The sequence below is a fragment of the Apodemus sylvaticus genome, chromosome 10 (assembly GCF_947179515.1).
Source record: "Apodemus sylvaticus chromosome 10, mApoSyl1.1, whole genome shotgun sequence".
Classification (NCBI taxonomy): Eukaryota; Metazoa; Chordata; class Mammalia; order Rodentia; family Muridae; genus Apodemus; species Apodemus sylvaticus.
The window spans coordinates 53,304,212-53,323,606 of NC_067481.1; the positions used below are offsets into that span (position 1 = coordinate 53,304,212).

Consider the following 19,395-nt stretch of genomic DNA (forward strand, 5'->3'; position numbering starts at 1 on the left):
ATGCCATCATAAACACGAAATTCTGCACTTCTGTGTTCAGCTATGGAGCTCATAATGTCATTCACTGAACTCCAAACACTTATGTGCCTCCACCCCTCCAGTTCAACCAGTTCAACACATGAAGCAAACAGCCTCCCTCTCTCTCTCTCTCTCTCTCTCTCTCTGTATGTCTGTCTCAGGCCACCCCTCTACTCTTCCTAAAATGCTCTTCAACAGTAAAAATAGTGATTTGAGCTTTCTATATCCTAGGATTTCCATTGCCACTTAGGCTTCCTTTTCAAAGGTTCATAGGATGACCTGTCAGGATCTCCTTGCAGGGTCTTTGACTCAGACACACTGCTTGGCCTCAGCTGCTATCTGAAGCTGTGCATCCTGACTCAATGAAGCCCCTCAGTGTTGCATCTCTCAAGTATAAAAAACTATAGGGATGACACGGTCAAGAGCTACTGACAGCTTTGAGATGTGGCCACACCAATAGCTGCATGATGTGCTGACCATAGGGAAACACTTGCTTGAGTGTTTTTGGAACAGAGAAAACCATCAGTTAAGGCTTTCTGTCTTTAAATGAATTTGACTCTTCACAAGATGAAATCCATAGAGTGAGATTTGACCTCAAGACATGTTTCCTGTTGCTGCAATACAATACAGCTTTCCCTTCTGTGATGATGATCTCTTTGACAACTACAGATGATTCTGAAGAATCATTCAGAATGTTTTTGTCAAAAACCTTCTCACACCAAATTAGACCCCTATATTTAAATTCTGCTTCACTCACATTCAGGATGTTAACACAATAAATCTATATTCTTGAACAAAATGTAGCATAAATAGATTCTTTCCATTTAAATTTCCCAATAAAAACCTGTCTACTCTCTGTAACCTCGTGAACTGGCCTCCTCAGCCTCTGTCAGCATAATCGTCTTTCCTGATTCACCAGAAAGTCACCATAAGCTCTGCTCTCAGGATGGTAGAGTATTTCCAACCCTAAGTATCAAATTCGTCAATATTCAATCCACAAAACAGTTCCGAAGATCTGACTTTTGTATAGCAACAACCCAACTCCTAGTATCAACTCTCTGTCCAGGTTACTTTATACTTGATTCAAAAAGGAAATACCTGACCAAAGAAACTCAGGAGAAAATAGGTCTATTTTACCTCACTGCTCAAAGGTAAAGTCAGTTCATCATGACACCATGACAACATGGAGGCGGGACACCTGGTAAACATGCACCAACAAATAGGGAGCAAAAAATAGTGAATGCTTGTGCTCATGTGACCTTCTCCATTTAACATAGTATTGGATCCTAGGCCATGGAATGATGTTACCCACTTGGGTGCAATCTTCCAATATCAATTACCTGAATCAAGATAATCTCCTTCTTTTATGCTCCCAAGCCTCAATCCAACATGATACTAGATTTCATTAAGTTCACATTTAAAATTAACCATTCCATGGATTTATACATCTTTGTTGTCAGTGGGCAAAGGTACCCTGGGTCTCATTTATAAAGCAAAACTCTGTCCTGCAACAAAGACTTTGGTAGACACTGCAAAATCCCAAAACAATGAGGTTGGTAATGGCAGCACTTTGGTGAGCCTGCAGGTTGTCACGTTCCTGGCAGTAGTCTCTGAGACTGCATTCTTTGTAGCATTCATGGTAGAGACCATAATGAACCTCCACTCCACTGTGAATATTCACACAGCAGCTATTCATGGACAAAGTCAAAGCTGTCTCCCAATGAGAAGCAGTCTGCATGTGTCACCCCTGGAAGTAAGTCACATTTATTCTCCCTGGCATCATGATTTAGTAGTGAGAAAACAGTTGATAGTTCTGAGCTGCTGCCACTGAAAGTTAATTAGGAAATCTTACATTTTACTCAGTTTTCTCATAAACATCAAAAATTAATACAAACTAAATAGAAATCATGATCAAGGCAGGCTACAGAAGAAAATTTTTATTGGAGATTACAGTTTCAGGGGATGATTCAAAGACCTCCATGGGAAGGAGCTTGGCAGCAAGCAGACAGGCATGGCGCTGGAGCTTACAGCAGTCGCTGAAAACTTACATTCTGATGGGAGAGGAAGAAAACAGATAGTGGTATGAGATTTTTATATCTCAAAGCCTACCAGTGACATAGCTTCTTCAACAGGGAGTGACTCCTAATCCTTCCCAAGCACTTCCAACAAATAGAGCAGGCCATCCTCATTCGAACCACCACAATCATTCTAAATCATTGGGTACTAGCTTCCCAGCCCAGCATGGATCAATGGAAATACTAAATCTACATCTCTTGAATCTCTTCTCTCACAGAGGAAACAGTGGACATCTCCTTGTTCCGTGTTGCCCACTTTCAAGAACATGGGATGGTCCTAGAAACGCCAGCCAGGGTGGAACAGCATTATGCAGTACTGGAAAACCCAAGCTTCTCCCCAATGGGAATTCTTCTGAGACTGATTCCTGCTGTCGGACACTTCATCCCCATCACCTCCATCACGCTGATCTACTATCACCTCTATCTCGAGGACGTCACCTTTCACCTTTACCTGGTCCCCAATGACTGCACTATTCGGAAGGTGACACTGAGGACCACAAATGTGGGATCATGGTGGGCAAACAGAAAATTTGAGTTATAGCTAGTGAGCCCTTTGGAGAGATTGTGAACTGAAAGTTGGGATACATTTCTATAAGGGGAAGCTGGATTGCCTATATGATTCTGCCTTCTTGCTCCCTATCCACACACCAGAGTCTCATTCAACTGTCTTTGATGCCAATTTACTAATCCCCAAACAGACTCTATAGCTTCTTTCCATCAACCAGAAGGATGAAAATGCTCTATTCCCAACCTGTAGCAACTTCCTTCTCCTGTGTCAGTTACCCTATTCCCAAAACAAACATGAACAGAGTCAATAATCCAAATATCAGTGTGTCAGAACACAAGGTAGAAGGGAGCTCATGAGATGTCATCACCCTATCCTACAAAATGTAATAATCAGCCATCTCACTTTATTCAGATCAGGTATGTAGCACAAAAATCTAGACAAATCACTGTCTGTAATGTTCCCTAGGCTATTGATGATGAAGAAATGAAGTTTCAGTTTGTGCGCATAAACAAGCCACCCCCAGTAGATGCTCTTTATGTTGGTTCCCGCTATATTGTGTCTGGCTCCAAAAAGCTGGAAATTATCCCAAAGGTGAGCATCCAGGTTTCTGATGTCAGGCTTGGGAAACCTGTGGGGCTGGTTACAAGGCTTTGTAGAAAAATAGGATTGGGAAGAAAGCAATTAGGATTTGGGATGAGCAAGAATACATGAAAGCTAGGTGGAAATTAGTTAAAGGAGCCCAGCAAGAATGCAGAGTAGACCTGGGGACTGGAGGAATATGATTCAATATGCCACAGAGAAAGTTCTGGCTAAACATGGAGAGAAGAAGCCCAGGCTGAGGATTTGTAAGCAGGGCTTTCAGAATGAGCTCTCACTCACCTGTGGCTGTTACGGTTGAATTGAAATGCCTTCTACAATTGTAAATGCTTAAACAGTAAATGTTGGTCTCCAAGCAGTCATTGTATTTGGGGAATTCATGGAATCAAATCTCTGAGGCCTGGCTGTCAGGCACAAGCCATATGTGGCAAGCCTCGAGGTTGATGGCCATGCCCTGCTTCCCCCTCAGCCTGCTCATCCCTGATCCTCTGGGATATAACAGGCCATGACACAAGGTTTCCCACTAACAATGGAGCCCCAGCTTCAATGCATTCCCTGCCATGAAACTAGAAAACAACACAAACCTTTCTTTAAGGTGCATCCTGTCAGGTTTTGTCAGAATAATGAAAAAAGAAACAGCATGCTGGGTGCCAGCTGGGTCCTCAGCCTTCCTAGTAAAGATGCATATTCAAAGGTTTTGAGTCGCCTCTGTGCAAAATATAGTCAGTGTCTAATGTGCTGTGCAAGATCAAGAGGTTATGAGGTGGTGGAAAGTTCTTATTCACATGAATAGAGGCTTCTCACACAATCTCTCCCTCTCTCCTTCCCCCTCTCTTTCTGCCTTTCTCTGTGTGTCTCTGTCTCTCTGTCTCTCTCTCTGTCTCTGTCTGTTTCTGTCTCTCTGTCTCTGCCTCTCTCTCTCTCTAGGAACTGGAGCTGTGCTACCGAAGCCCCGGGGAGTCCCAGCTCTTCTCTGAGATCTATGTTGAACAAATGGAGTCAGAGATTAAGCTGCAAATCAGAGACAAGAGGCACATGAATCTCATATGGGAGGCCTTGCTGAAACCAGGTAAAATTAGTTTAAGACCAGAGACCCTAAAAATTGAAGAAAGACTATGATTAAGGAGAGGTATATTGTCATTATTTCTTGGTGACACAAAATAGTAAGATCAGCCGTGTGCTTTTTTAGATCAATAAAAGGTGGTAGAGCACAGTTTAAACTATGACACAATTGTGACAAATATATGAGAAAAAAGACTTTAAAAGAAGAAAGGTTCCCTTTGATTTAAGGTCTTAGAACCAAGTTCCCATGCATGGTCAGCTGCCTCCACCTCTCTGAGCCTGATGTGAAACAGGATATCATGGAAGGGAGCTTCCATGTGAGAGAGAAGGCTGATGGTGTGCTATCACCAAAGGAGAGAGAGAAAAAGGAGAGAAAGGGAGAGAGGTAGGGAGTGGAAAGAAGAAGAGGAAGTGGAGGTGAGAAGAAGAGGAGAGAAAGTCCATGCACTACATTCTCTTCCGGACATGCGCAGTGACTGTCGTCCCCCAACTGCACACTCTTATGTGATTCCCTTCCCATTCTCAGTACTCACACCATAAAGAGAACATTGGTGTGTGGCTTCAGTCACAGGCTCACAGCACTCTGGACAGTCACCTTTGAATACTGCTGCAGGACCAATCCTTCAAACACATGGTCATTTTTTTACAGAACACACCATATGCAAAGCAGCACAAACCCTAAGCACCATTTTCTCAATCTGTATTCTCCTTTTGCTCCCTCTGCCCTGGAAGTAACTGATTGGGGTGCACAAAGGCCTGGCCAGTTCACATAACAGCTCAGCTATAAAGTGAAGGGATTTTGCCAACATGAAATGCTTGCTGTTAAATAAATATATAATTTGTATTAATAAACTATTTTATCAATTTTATACATACAATGAGTTCTGGTCATCCTATCTTAAAATAATAAAACAACAAAAGAAAGAAAAGTCCTCTTTTCTCTTCCTCCTACTCCTGCCAGCTCTGCTTCTTTTCTATGAATCTCTTGGCCACTTTCAAAAGGTTTTCTTCATCTCACAGAGCTTAATCTGGACCATCTGTGTGACCAAGGGTTTGTACTATCCTGAAGAACATAGTGATCTCACCAGCAGGTGTACAGATGGAAGACGTACCTCTACAAATCAAATAATTTCTTATTTGGCAGAAGTTTAGCAATAAGTGCACTGTCCCTGAAAGCTGCTCCTGAATGGACAGCTGATTCGTGGACAGGCCCAACTAGTGAGGGTCCAGAGACAGGAGCTGTACATGACCATGGAAATATCCTTCATGAAAGACAGCACTTCACAAGCCTTCTCCATACAGGATGTTCATGTCTTCTCTCTAAATCTTCCACAATGTACTTAAGCCTTAATGGGGTGATGCAACTGACTTACATGCAGGGATGAGTACTCACTCATATTTTATTTTCAGCATCCTATGTAGCAATAAGCACCTCAGTCACCTCCATTCACACTCAAGAGAGGCTTTTCCGATGGAGGCTGAAAGTAGCCTTTGTCTGTGTTATAGTTATAGAAACTTAGAATGGCATTAACTATGTCCATTTAGTTGAGCAGCAATAATAACTTCTCTCAAGGGTCTAAGATTTCTAGAGACCTGGGTTGTTTTATTTGTTTTACAAGATGTATACTGCTGGGGATGGAATCTATCTTATGGGATGGGAATCATAGAGCTAGTGACTGCTCCCATCATGTTTGTGACACTGTGCGGCAGAGGCACCACCTTGGCAGGTTGGTTTATGATCATAGAGAACCCAGCTGGGTCAGACTGATGTTGATGCCTTTTTTTCCTCAGCAGCCTGAGGGATTAGCAACAGGAAGAAAGATTCCAACTCACCTCCAGCCAGAATTTTCTATACTGCGTGTCTAAGAGGTCTGGAGTATTGAACAATAATGCCTTATCTACTAGGTTTCTGGGGATAACGTCAGAATAACATGTGTCTGTATTGTCTTGGGGATCTACAGGACTTCCTCGCCCAGAAACTCCTAAGGATATATCTCACACTTGGGACTAGGTTTTTGTTTGGAAACCCATTAATACTAGGATCTCCATCTCAAGCCTTATATAGTGTTATTTTTTTTATAGTTAACAAATAATAGGTTCCTAATCTACCTACATTTTGCCAATCTGCTACTGTCCTTTGTTCTATCATCAAGGCCAAATCCCACATCTAGTTTTCTGGTTTCAAGACGTTTAGAAGCTTCACATAACAGTGTGTTTTTTCCTTCTGGGTGTGCGTGGGTCGTTCCAGACAACGAGCCCAGGCCTTGAACTCAAAGAGATCTGCTTGTCTCAACCTCCAAAGTTCTGGGATTAAAGATCTGTGCCAACATGCCCAGCATCCACATTTCTTTTCTTAATTCTGTCTTTGGGAATCAGTAAGATATATTGCTTTCCATATGGGAGAGTATTCAGATATTGAAAGATTATAATCATTGCCCAGTTGTACCCTCCCATCTTGGCTTTAAAATTCATGGTCACTATAACTTTCTTCATTAGATGGTCCAGTTTATCTGCAGCTCAGAATGCACCAAGAAGGTCCACCTACCATGGATTTTAACCCATATCATCATTCCTTCATGCCAATGAAAGCAGGGATTCCCAATACTACAAATAGTATCCTTCCGCTGACTACTCTAAACTGTTAGAGCACAGTGAATAATGGGACCTCTCAAAATCTTGAGGCTTATTCGTGAGGTGAATTTATTAATCTCCTTCACTTGTGGATATATTCATTCACTATTCCTCTCTGCACAGTTTTGCTTCACCTTAATCTTACCATCAAATCTAGAACACAAGTTTTTTGTGAGTATACAAAATCAAACAAAGACAAAAATACCTTTTTTTACCATAATGACTTAAGCCACTTATCAAGGGACTTGATTGTTGTCCACAAGGAATTCACTTGAGGATAAAAATCGAGTCTCCAATCATATAGAAGAGTGTCTGTTGCTCAATTTCATATCTGTTCTCGCTATGATGATAGGCTAGACCTGAGATGCCCTGGATAACTGACTAACTGTTGACCTTCCAGATTATATCAAAATATCTGTAGTTCATTCTCAAAATCTCGAGCATGGGTAGGAGTTTCCCAGAATGCATTGAGTGTTGTTATGGACATCATTACAGATGCTTCATCTCTCCTTTCTTCCAGGGGACCTCAGACTTGCTCTGCCCAGGATTCCTTCAGTCCCCAAAGGTTAGTAAAAACTTGTAGAGGCTAGAGAAGTCGATAGTATTCTGCTGATAGGTCATCTGATCCTTGAGAGAAGGACAGAGAGTAATGAGGGAGCCTCAGTTTGCAAACCTCACAATAATGTAAGATAGGCTTGTACCCAGGGTAGAGTTCCGCTCATGCCCCTTGCTGCTTACCATGGTGACAATACCTCTACTCAGTGACAAACTGAATACCCCATAAGAACCTTTCCTCTTGGTTATGCAGTGTCACACTGATACCTGGCCTCAAGAAGTTAATGCTCTTTTTCTACTGGCCTTCAAGAGGAAGAAGGAAGGGAGCCAGGGGTGCAGAAGAAAAGAGCAGTTACAGGAAGAGAGCAAGAAGTGGGCAGCCAGTCAGAGACCCCCAAGGAGCATTTCTTTGCTCAGTGCCTTTCTCATCCTTACCCTTAGATGCTCCTTCCTTGCTACACTTCATGGACCAGCATCGGGAGCAGCTGGTGGCCCGAGTGACATCAGTGGACCCTCTCTTGGACAAGCTGCATGGTCTGGTGCTAAGTGAAGATTCCTATGAGGCAGTGCGGGCTGAGACCACAAACCAAGACAAGATGAGGAAGCTCTTCAGCCTCAGCCGGTCCTGGAGTCAAGCCTGCAAAGACCAATTCTACCAAGCTCTGAAGGAGACCCATCCTCACCTCGTCATGGACCTCTTTGAAAAGTCAGGCGGGGTCTCTTTGGGATCCTGATATCACTGAGCACTCTCCCTAGACTCCTGATCTACCTTAACTTCCTTTGGTCCTTAGTTTCTCCATCTGTAAGCAGTGGGCATGTAAGTTTCCTTTCTGATGGCACTATTTCCAGGACACCTCTTGGGGATCCAGTTGTTCTCCAAGCCAGATTCCTAGCCAGATGGTCATGTGAGCTGAGCATCTCAGAAAAAAACAAAAAACAAAAAACAAAAACAGTGAAGCTAGGAAGTCTATTCAGGCCTTGTCCAGCCTTCTCTGATGATCAGAGTGGCCAGCCTCGAGCCAACATGACCCACAATGATACAATCAAGATGGGGATCCTGAGAATGGAAGCAAAAAATAATAGTTCTCCCTGGGAAGTGAATGTCTTATGACTAGGGAAGGAAGGGGGCTTTTAAAACTCATGTTGTCTGATCAAACAGGGATGGAGGGAAGTCACAGGGTACAACATGGGAGTCACTGCCAGAAACACATCAGATTCAGAGCACATTTTGAGTTATTCTTAGGCAGTTGCATGTGCACAAGCCTTCTGTCCTGGTGATGAATTTGCAAGCCTCACATTTGGTCACATCATCCCATATGAAGGTGTGACTCACGGCTACAAGGCTTTCCCTCTGGATCATGCTCTGCATCCCTCCCTGACAGGCCCATGGACAGAGCAGTTAGCCAACTTCTCAGTGTCCCCATCTTTCATCTTGACTCTGCAGATGCACTAGCTCTGCTGTGTGCATCTCTGTGCCTGATTCTCTCTCTCTTGGAATACAGTGATTTCTCATTCTAAATCCTGGCTTGCTAGGTCACAGGCAGGTAGCTTCAGCCCAGAGTCTTACCCAGAATTCTCTGGCATTTTATTAGATATTAACAAGTTTTGAACTTCCTTTCTGTAATTCTAACTTCATCAGGAATTTAGAAATATCTTAAACTACAAAAAGTCAGTGACAGATAAAGCCAACATTCTTAAACTCTTATAACAGGACTCACTGGGGTGTCAATCATGGTTCTTAAGTGTATGACAGATATGATACACTGGGCAGCCAATCAAGGTCATTAAATGTGTGTGACAGATTTATCCACACTGAACTTATTTGTAAATAAATAATAATATTATATCAACAGTTAATGCAAATTTTATACACTGAGCATCTTAAAACTTATAAAAGAAATTTATTTGATTTCATGAATTAATGATGTATTATGAGTTCCCATCTCTTTCTCTGTCTTCTTTTTTTAATTATTTTTATTTTATATATCCTTTGTTTACATTCCAAATGATTTCCCTTTTCCCAGATCCCCCCTCCCCATATGTCCCATAAACCTTCTTCTCTCCACCCATTCTCCAATCACCTCCCTCCTTTTTCTCTGTACAAGGTCACCAAATGCTCTGTCTGACCCATGCCTCCATACTGATTTGGCTAGGATGGGCTGAGACACAAGTCCTGACAGAACAGACTTTCTGTAGCCAACAGCAAATCTGCACTGACAGCCTCCAGAGCCAAGGCTTGGTTCCTCCAGAGAACAAGATGCCTGGACAGCGGTCAGGACCGGGTGCGTCAGTCAGAAATGGCACGTTTGCAGGGAAACAGTATTAGTGAATAGAGTATCTCAGTATTGAGTGTTCTTCCACAAACTGTTATTATTCCTTCTCCGGGCTCTGGGTTGAAGGATGTAATCTGCAGCCTGTACATGATGTGGTGGCAACAAGAGACACCTGACACAGGAGGTGTCAGGTCCTTCAACAAGTTCAAAGGGACAGTAAGTATTTAGAAATGCAAGCTTTAAAATGCACATTCATCTGACATAAACCAATAATTTGAAAAATACACTTTATATAATGAAAGAAGTGTACTAACATGTTTACATTTTGTGTTAATGATAATTAAACACAATTATAACAGTTAATTTGTTAAAATTGGACATTAAGATGATTGAGGGTACACATTTAAATGTCCTACATAAAGGGAAGCCTTCGTTATAAAGATGTTAAATGGAAACTACCTGCTTAGATGGCAGTCTGCTGAGGAAAGGTCTGTGTGTTTTGATTTTTGTGTTTGTTGTTGTTATTGTTGTTTTTAACTGTAAATACCCTCTGATAAAAACTGTTTCATGTCAAATTAACAGCTGTGGCTTAGCTGTCTATATAGTCCGTGAACCCATGGAGAAGTGCTTCTCACGGGCTTTCTCTCCAGGGCTTGCTCAGCCTGCTTTCTTACCCACCACAGGAGCACCTGCTCAGGGACGGCACTACCCACAGCGGACACTGCCATTCTGTGTCAATCATGTTGTCCAGACAAGATTCCCACAACACCTGTCCCTAGAGGTGTTGCATGTGTGGCTGCTGTGTCATGTGTGCATCAGTAGGTGGCAGGGTTGAGAGAGCCTATGTCCAGGCTCAGTGTTGTGACCTATGGACATCTGAATAATTAGTGGCCTTACACTCCCTGAACAAAGCAAGCCCAAGACAACCACAAGTCAGGTGGACTCCCAAGGTTGGGAGTTAGCCCAGGCGGTGATAAGAGTGAGCCCTGGACAACCACCAGTCTAATGTCATAGGATGTGGACAGTGAGTTAGCCTGAGATGACCACCAGTCTGCACTGTGCAGGCCTGCGGGCAGCATGGGAAGCAGACCATGCCAGTGACGATCGCTGTCCGGAACCACAAAGCACAAGCATGGACTCCTCTCCTGAGACCACACCAGACACTCAAATCCCTCGTGCCACTTAGAGGAGCAAGTATGTGGTGGAGAAATGTAAGAGAAAGAGAAACAGAAGGATGTGGACACAATGAAGACAGGCAGAACTGGGTAGTGAGGGACAGCCTGAAGTGAGTAGCCAGTGATGCTCCCTAGGAGCATGGTGGGGCTCTGTCCTGTGCTGCCTCTGGGGCACATCTGGATCGATTGTCCTTCAGGAGCAGGAATCAACCGCCACTAAGAGCCACGCAGAAATCTCTGATCTGGTCTACCTACCAGGGATACATTGATGTCTGAGGGCTGTGAAGAATTGGTCCCACCCTTCTCCTGGGCATCATGGAAAAACAGGTCCTGGAGGGCATCAGAGCAGGAGAGCTGAGTCTGCCCCTAGGCAGCTGGAGTACTCAGCAGAGTATGGAAAAGTTGGCCCTGCCACTGTCCCCCTAGGGTGACATGGATGAGGGAGAGATAGTCCCCTTCCCCCCCCCCAACTCTCCCCTCACCACCTGAAGCAGACAGGAAACATAGCCCTGGATTCATGAGAGCTGGAGAGATGGGAGCATGATACAGCTGCCACTCCTGATGGGAGTGCAGGGGAGCTGGCCCTGAGGGAGTGAGGTGGCCCTGAGGGAGTGAGGTGGCCAAGAACTGCCTGTCTTACCTCAGCTTGAGGGAAGGAAAGATTCACTTCCCTACCCCTTACCTTATAACCATCAAGAGAGCTGGCCCTGTGGTCATGAGAGCCTGAGAGCTGGTCTTGCCTGTACCTGCTGCAGCACTTGGTAGGGTGGACCCTGCACCTGGCCTGCACAGCACAGTAGAGCTGGCCCTGGATGTGGGCCTTGCAGGCTAACTCCGCCTGAGGGTGTGAGCAGAGAAGGATAGGCTCTGCTCTTGTCTCCTCACAGGGCAGGAGGGAGAGCTGGCCCCAGGCTGCGGAGAGAACCGGCCCAGTCCCTCACCTGCTGCAACACTTGGGAGAGCAGGTCCTGCACCTCACCTGGGCAGCAGGGTAGAGCTAGACCTGAACACCAGGGTTCCGTGATCTTCCTCCACGGGTGTGAGAGCAGAAGAGACAGCCCAGCCCTTTTTCTACTGCAGCACTCGGGAGAGAGATCCGTGCAGGGCATCAGGGTGGAGCTGGCCCTGATGGCATAGGCTCCAGTGAACCTGCCCTGAGGGCAAGAGAGTGGGATTGGGTTGCATGAGGTGAAATTCTCAACCAATAAAATGTAAAAATAATATAATAACATCTACACACCAGGCACCTGCAACAAACCTGATGTCGTGGCTTCAATCACAGGGTTCCACGTGGTGGAAAGAGAACTGAGTTCTGAATGTTGTCTTATGATTTGTACATGTACACCAAGGTATGAGCATACTCATGAACACATACACACATATAACACACATACACAAGTATGACACAGACACACTCACATGAACACATAATAAATAAATGTTAATATTAAAAAATGACCACATCAAAAAAAATGACCACATCTTTGTAAGCATCTCTTGTGCTGATACTGTGGGTCAGGCACTAACTTGGTCATAGGAGTCTTAACAATCCCCACACTAAGGCCAAATGCTGTTGGCCAAGAGCTCCCATTCTCGTTGCAGGTGGACATAATAGAAAGAAAACCAGTTTGTGGTGTTGGCATGGTAACAAGATTCAGCAGGAGAATAAAGCAAGGTAACGCTGGAAGGGAAGTGGCACTTCAGAAAGTAGACAACAAGCTTCAGAGATGTGGGAACTCATAGCAATAGCGAAACCAGAGCAAAGGTCCTGAGGTGAGCTCGTTCCTGGTGTGGTCAAGAAATAGGAAGGTAGAGCAGCAAGCCCGTGGCAGAGGAGGTGAAAAGCTTGCAGTAGGACGCATCACCAGAAAGTGGGCAGGGTGAGGTGAGCAGGTCGTGTATGGCCCTGTGAAAAACTGGAAGGAACCTGTTTGTCACTTAGAACAAGACAGGACTGAAAGATATAAGTGGGGAAGACAAGTGATTTAAACTTATTCATTCTTAGGTGTGTGACTCTGGCTTCAAGACTGAGAATAGACAAAAGAGCCAGCAGGGAGAGTGAGGATGCTGCGGAGAGATGCAGGGGCCTGGCTGGACCAGCATCCTCTGCCACAATGAGGAGTCAGATAGCACAAGTGTTGATAAGATGGTGTCACGGCCTGGGAGATGACTCAGTGGATAAAGCACTTGCTCTGCAAGCTGAGGACTTGTGTTCTGATCCCAGCATCCTCACAAAGGCCTGCAGGCCATGGTTACAGTCTCTTTATCCCACATTTCAGAAAGGTGAAACAGGAAGTATTCCAGGTTAGCTGCCTAGCTGTACTAGCCACATCCCTAAGCTAGCAAGTCACACACATGTGAACACATGTGAGTCCACTTGCACATGAACAGGCACACACACAGCACACACCTACAGAGAAAAATACAGTGTTGGTGAGATTCAAACCCTGAATGTGACATTTAGGAGACTTCAATAGTCCAAAAGAAAAAATACACAGGGTTTGTGGCCTATAAGGCATTTACTGAAATGAACAGCCTGTGGTTGGGCAGGCTACAGGGAAGGAGAGGAAGCAAAGACATCCAGAACATAAATCTTGGGGGATCCAGGAGCTATTGCTGACCTGGGACCTGTTGGCAAATCTCAGGTACCACATTAATGGAGGAGGGAACTGAGCTGAGACATGAGTCCTGGGGTCAGGGAGGCAGGGCCTCTCCAAACCCAGATGAAGCTCTCAGCCTGACTCCTCCAGTTCAGGCATCTGCAGAGAGAAAACAGGAAACAAGATGAATCATGTTCAATTTCCATAGCCAGTGTTTAGAGGAAGTCCATCTGCGCATGTTTTCTGATGCCTGCCTTCCTGATGCCTTTCTGAAAATAGCCCAGCATCTCTTTCACTTTTGAAGAACAGTTTCCTACCTGAGGAGCCTTGTCCAAGAACACAAACTCCAGTGGGCCCCGTGGAAGAGTAGGGTAAGTAGAGGGACCCAACCACAAAGCCACTTAGATGTGGGAAGATAAGGGCTAGCCTCACCCAAGTAAGGAATATGTGACAGACATGGGTACCTCATCCCAAAAACCAGGGCCCAGGGCCCTGGGACCCAGCCTCTGCTTGTCAGCAGGCCATCTCTGATGGGTGATAGGCTGCTGGATTCACCTGTCTGGTTCATGTGCCTGCTCCTGTCATAGCCTATTCTGCACCCTCCTGTCTGCCCTGAATCTGCAGGAATAACTATGCTGAATAATGAGGTATTCAGAGGGAGACCAGGAATGAGATATAAACATTAAGGATCATATATGCTATTTACAGGGGTGGTGTGGGAGAACCAAGGTCCCCAGAGGGCAAAGTTAGACAAAGTTAGTGAAGAAAACACAGGAAACCTCAAGAGAGTTGCCTTAGGATTGATAATCACAGCCCATGGGGAAAAGTAGGAACCCATATATTATAAGCTTGACTCCTCTGAGGCAAAGGCTTCAGTGTCAGACTGGCCTTGCCACTGAACTAATGTTCCTTTTGTCCTTTCATCAGGACCCCTAAGAAGTCTATATCAGTCTGACCCTGCATACGCGTGGCTCTTTGGCTTTCTCTGGGTAATGTGCCTTCCAAAAAAATTGTTAGTTGGCTCAGTATTGTTCGCCTTGTGTTGCACCCAGGGACAGAAGACTTCTAAAGATTCCTCCAAAGCAGCTATCCTGAACTTAGACTAAGCCTTTACTCCCCCTCTGTCCTGTATCTTCCCACCTTATCCTTGGTCACAATAATGGCTGAAGTATTGATCTCCTTAGAGTGGAACATTAGAAAAAGAATAGGACAAGGACATGGGACAGTAAGTGCCCTGCATGGTCCATCATGCATCCTCCATCCCTGTGTTCCTGTCCTCCCATCCCCTGTCCATGGTACCCCAGCATCCACTTTCTATCCCCAACCTTCATCCTTTCATTCACATCCTCTAATCCAACCATCATGCTCTGACACTGCATCCCTCTATCTTCTTACTTCTACATTTCCCTACTCTCAGTCTTCAAATTCCCACCTTCCCACTCCTCCCTCTCCATCAATTTCTCTGCCTAGACTGAGCAAATTCTTCCCTGATGTGGTTCTCCAAAATCAAAGAGAGTTAGATCTCCTGCACACTGCTACTGTGGGGATTAATGTTATTTCAGAAACGATAATGCTATGCACCAACAAACCAAGCAAACCCAAGGGGTTAACAGCACCCAAAGATTTAATGAAGAACCAGACAAAAAAATCTAATGAATAATGCCTTCCTAAGGATGGGCTTTTGGTTCCCTCTGACTCAGTTTCTTCCCTTGATCTCTCCATTTCTTTTCATCCTCATATATCATTTTTACTCCAGCCTTTAAAATGGTTACACAAAGGCTTCTGTATAGTGAGCCACCCTTTGTTCTTCTCTGTTACAAGATGGCGCTGGCCACATGCTGCTCCCTGGTAGTAAATCACTGGAACACATGAGCAGTGTGCTGCATTCCTTATCTCACTTACATGCTAATGAAGAACTCACTGAGTTCACCTATGAGAATACGGCTGGTTATCTCCCTGGGCAAATGAGGCTAGCTAGGGTACTTAAGGTCAGGCTGGGAGAGGGCCCAGGGCGCCAATAGAAGAAATAAGTTCAAGTCAAGGTTTCCCCGAATAAACCATTATAAGGAAGAAACTCCTTGTGTCGCGTAATCTTTGCTGGCGAAGGTGGACGTGACATAATTGGTGGCCCGTACTGTTTGGAGTCTTCAGAACCTTTAATGGTCAGGGTTGAGCGCGCTGGTGAGTACCCAGGAGTTGGGGGTTAATTAAATTAAAAGTTCCCAGAATAAGGGAGGTACAGTCTCGGTATTAAGAGGCTAAGAAGTTCCCGGTATTTGGGATGAGTTAAAAAAATTCCCGGAATAAGGGAGGCACAGTCTTGGTATTAAGAGGTTAAGAAATTCCCGGTGTTTGGGACAAGTTAAAAATTCCCAGAATAAGGGAGGTACAGTCTCGGTATTAAGAGGCTAAGAAGTTCCCGGTGTTTGGGACGAGTTAAAAATACCCAGAATAAGGGAGGTACAGCCCTTGGTATTAAGAGCTATGAAGTTCCCGGTATTTGGGACAAGTCTTATATTATAAAATAAAAAATTAATCAGTAATACAGGCCACTGGTCTCCCGTCTGTAGGATAAACGGACAGAGGAGAAGGTAGTTAGTTAGCTCCGCCCTGCAAAGTAAACAGAGCCGGAAGAGTTCCGGTGGAACAAAAGAAAAGAGGATTTGCATAGTAATCAGCTAAGAGCGAACTCCTCAGTTGAGAACCGTGGGAATTTTAAGTCAGAGGCAGTTAAAACTGGACTGGACAAAGAAATTCCTGGGCTCTCCTCCCCCTCCTACCTCTCTACTTGGCCATGGCCAAGATACCGTGTCTCACATTTTTTAAACCTTTCTCTCTTTTTATAAACTTAATATGGGTTAAAAAAGCAAGACACTATACAATAACTATCAAGGGTTGCCTCTATTTCTTTCCTTCCTTTTCTGGCAGAACTCCCAGAAGAAAAAAGAAGATAAGAAGCTAACTCTTAAACAAGAGAAAAAGCAGGTTTCTGAAAAGCAGTTTTTCCATGTACAGGACATAGTATCAAATAGTGTAATAATAATGATACTACTAATAATAATAATATAGTGATAATAATAATAATGGTTAAAATATAATTTCAAAACTCTCCAAGAAACAGAAGAAAATGGGAGACGTCCTATTTTCTCTCTGAATCCTTATGGAGATATTCTTAGTTCTGGTTAAGGTATTTGAGATCCTTTTGGGACATCAAGTTCCATTTCTGTCTGTTGTGTATCTTTGGTGCACCAAACTTGTCTATATGTGTGTCAATTCATGTTGTCTATTGTTTGAGTGGCTGAATGATTGTTGTGTTTATGTTATGTGTTAAAAGGAGAAAATAAAATGGTAAAAAAGGCGTGATCTACTGGCAATCCTGCCAGTCTGCAATTTACACAGAAGAAGATGATTAAAGGTGCTTCACATTCTTAACTATGAGTTAAACATAGCTGGAGAAAAAAGCTACTTTTAAGAGGCCAACAGCTTCAAACTTAATGGTTAATTCTCCTGGAAAAAAATTTCTACCATGGTGATGGTTGGGTTCAAGGTGCTTTATTCCCCTGAAATTATAGCTAGAAAAATATATATGTACTTGGTTTAAATTAATGAGATTTGTGTAATCGCTTCATCCTTATTTCTAATTGGTCTTAAAGGTATAAATGTTTTACATGCCTTGACTATAGGGTATTGACTCATAAGTTATGGACATGATTTAAAAAATATAAAGAGGGTAATAAAAGGTAAGTTTAAAACTAATAATTTAAGGTTAAAGCTATCTTGAGCAGCATGTGGCCAGCGCCATCTTGTAACAGAGAAGAACAAAGGGTGGCTCACTACACTTCTGGATTAAATCACTGCTATTACTCAATTCACATTAGGCAAATGGCTGCCCTGGCTAGGGGCCTACTGAGTCCCCTCTGCTCCATCTCACTGTATAGTTCACAGATGTGCCCAGCTGTTTGCAAAGGTTTCTCCAGAAGTAAAGAGCAGCAATCACATGATCTATCCAGCAGGGCAGATCAAGTTAAAAATCTCTTCTTGCACAGGCAGTACATCCACAACATACACCACCACCCCCCTTAGCCCCTAGGCACAGAACAGAGCCAAAACTCCATCATCATCCTCTCATAGAAAATAATCAGTAAGATAACAACTCTCCATGCCTTTCATCAGTCCTTGGGGTGAGAAAAATAACCTTAATGATCTAAAAGAAGAACCTTAGACAAGCTAAGGAACCTCAGTCTAAGGTTCAGCACAACTGCCTTCAGGAAAGCCAACAGAGCAGCTAGGACATCCGCCAGCATCATTTAGTTGTGAAATGTTAAAGAGCACGTCCACTGTTGAACACTCCTGTCCCAGAGTTCCCTCTTCTGCCCTATGAAGCCCAAGTCCCTGCACCTGGACACATAGTACCCTCTCCCCAGGAGAGACTTGTGTCTTTCATTTGTTCTGATCAAAGACAATCTGACCCTGTAGGGGTTTTTCTGTTTTCTTTTATCACCAGGTCTCCTCTATCATTTCTGATCAAACACCCATTCCCAGAGCAGAAATGTCTGGCAGAGATAAAACTCCGCTGATCTCCAGTGTGCAACAACAGAAGTACGCCTTGAAGCAATCAGAGCACAAACTTCTCAAAGAAGAAGGTTATCTTCTATCTGATGGCTCTATCACCATAGAAGAATATCAATGCACGCAGGAAAGTAAGACAAAGGTGGTTCAGCATGAGGGTCAACAGGACTTGTGCTACACCTTCAAAATAAATAAACATATGGCAGTAAATCTGGTGAAGCACAGACCCAAGCCAGATAAGCACAAGATGCTAGGTAAGTACATGAATAACCCCAACCCATCACTCTATGACCCTTCATTACCACTGAGCCCTCCTGACAATATTTCCATGGGCAGCCCAGACTCCTCTCAAAGAAGTTCACAGGTCCCAGGAGACTCTGGAATGGGAAGGCTTTCAGAATCCCCTAATTGAACTCTAGAGAACACTCTGTTCTACAGAAGTACATGATCAGGTTCCCATGTGGTACCCAAAGCCCCCTGGAAGGAGCACCCTGAAGCTGTAGTGGGGAGAGTCACGCATGCAGAGGTCTCTGAGAAGGTTAGCATAGGGTTCAGGCCAGCTCTTGAGAAGAACAATTAGTGACACCAATGTTACAAGTCCACACTTTAGAGCTCCAACCTTTCTCAATGTATCCATCTGAGAAAGGGAAAGATGAACTGTTGTCTCTTTAAGCTGTAGCACTTGAGTGATAATATGTAGGTTAATGGTTCCCTGTCTACTCTGCCACAGAACTCAGCTGCTAAAGAAGGAAGGGCACAGAGAGTTTTGACTGTGCTTACCATACACTGTGACTGGGCAGATGCCAGGCTATGGGGAAACCACAGGACACCACTCCAGGGGTGAGGGAATGCAGTCTGGGGTGCAGGTACAGCAGGAGCTGGTTCAGGGGTCCCAGGGCTGCAAGGAGGCCATGGCTGTGTGGTTCTCAGGCTCTTGAACTCACAGGCACTGCTGGGAGCTACAAATGAACAGAATGGGAGCCTGTGGGTTGGATCTAGCCAGGGACTGAAGAGGAAAGGCAGGAGCTGTGGCTGGGTCCACAAGGATAGTCCTTGGCTCATCAGCAGGTTTGGCTTGGCTTGGTGGTCATGGCTGGACACACAGAGATGCATTCTACAGGAGATTAGATGGCGACTCTTTATGCAAAAGCCTTCTCCATTGCTCACCACAGTGGACCCTGATGGTTTTAAGACATTTATTGTCATGGTGGAAAGTGGTTGAGTAAAACTGTACCCCACTTCTTAGGGTGGACCTGAGGTTAAGTACCTTTTGCAGGGAGGACTGTCTGAGAAGGAAAGCTTAATTGTCTAAGCCCTCCAGGCCTTTAGGTA

The 19,395-nt window shown here is 44.3% G+C and overlaps 3 protein-coding genes and 1 non-coding gene across 5 annotated transcripts in view; all 4 read left to right on the forward strand.

Moving 5' to 3' along the window:
* The window catches only part of LOC127694893 (NACHT, LRR and PYD domains-containing protein 1a-like), a 42,454-nt gene extending 34,058 nt beyond the window's left edge, over nt 1-8,396 (forward strand). Inside the window, exons 11-15 of one of the 2 annotated variants that reach the window (XM_052196646.1) lie at nt 2,312-2,574; nt 3,067-3,192; nt 4,126-4,267; nt 7,412-7,456; nt 7,888-8,396. In XM_052196646.1, the coding sequence (XP_052052606.1) occupies nt 2,312-2,574; nt 3,067-3,192; nt 4,126-4,267; nt 7,412-7,456; nt 7,888-8,180 (869 nt within the window). In that variant the 3' untranslated portion in view covers nt 8,181-8,396. Of the gene's footprint in view, nt 1-2,311; nt 2,607-3,066; nt 3,193-4,125; nt 4,268-7,411; nt 7,457-7,887 lie in introns of those variants that run through there. The other variant, XM_052196647.1, reaches the window with a different exon arrangement.
* Nucleotides 8,397-10,487: 2,091 nt separating this feature from the next.
* Nucleotides 10,488-10,619, forward strand: LOC127695711 (small nucleolar RNA SNORA17). Its single transcript, XR_007980077.1, has one exon. It is a non-coding gene; the product is annotated as a small nucleolar RNA SNORA17 (small nucleolar RNA).
* A 3,145-nt stretch (nt 10,620-13,764) lies between these two features.
* LOC127694892 (NACHT, LRR and PYD domains-containing protein 1a-like) overlaps nt 13,765-19,395 on the forward strand; it is a 50,155-nt gene continuing 44,524 nt past the window's right edge. Inside the window, exons 1-2 of the mRNA XM_052196645.1 lie at nt 13,765-13,865; nt 17,999-18,317. Coding sequence (XP_052052605.1) covers nt 18,044-18,317 — 274 coding nt within the window. The 5' untranslated portion in view covers nt 13,765-13,865; nt 17,999-18,043. The remainder of the gene's footprint in view (nt 13,866-17,998; nt 18,318-19,395) is intronic.
* The window catches only part of LOC127694894 (NACHT, LRR and PYD domains-containing protein 1a-like), a 118,945-nt gene continuing 113,398 nt past the window's right edge, over nt 13,849-19,395 (forward strand). Inside the window, exon 1 of the mRNA XM_052196649.1 lies at nt 13,849-13,865. The gene's annotated coding sequence lies outside the window, so the exon portion shown is untranslated. The remainder of the gene's footprint in view (nt 13,866-19,395) is intronic.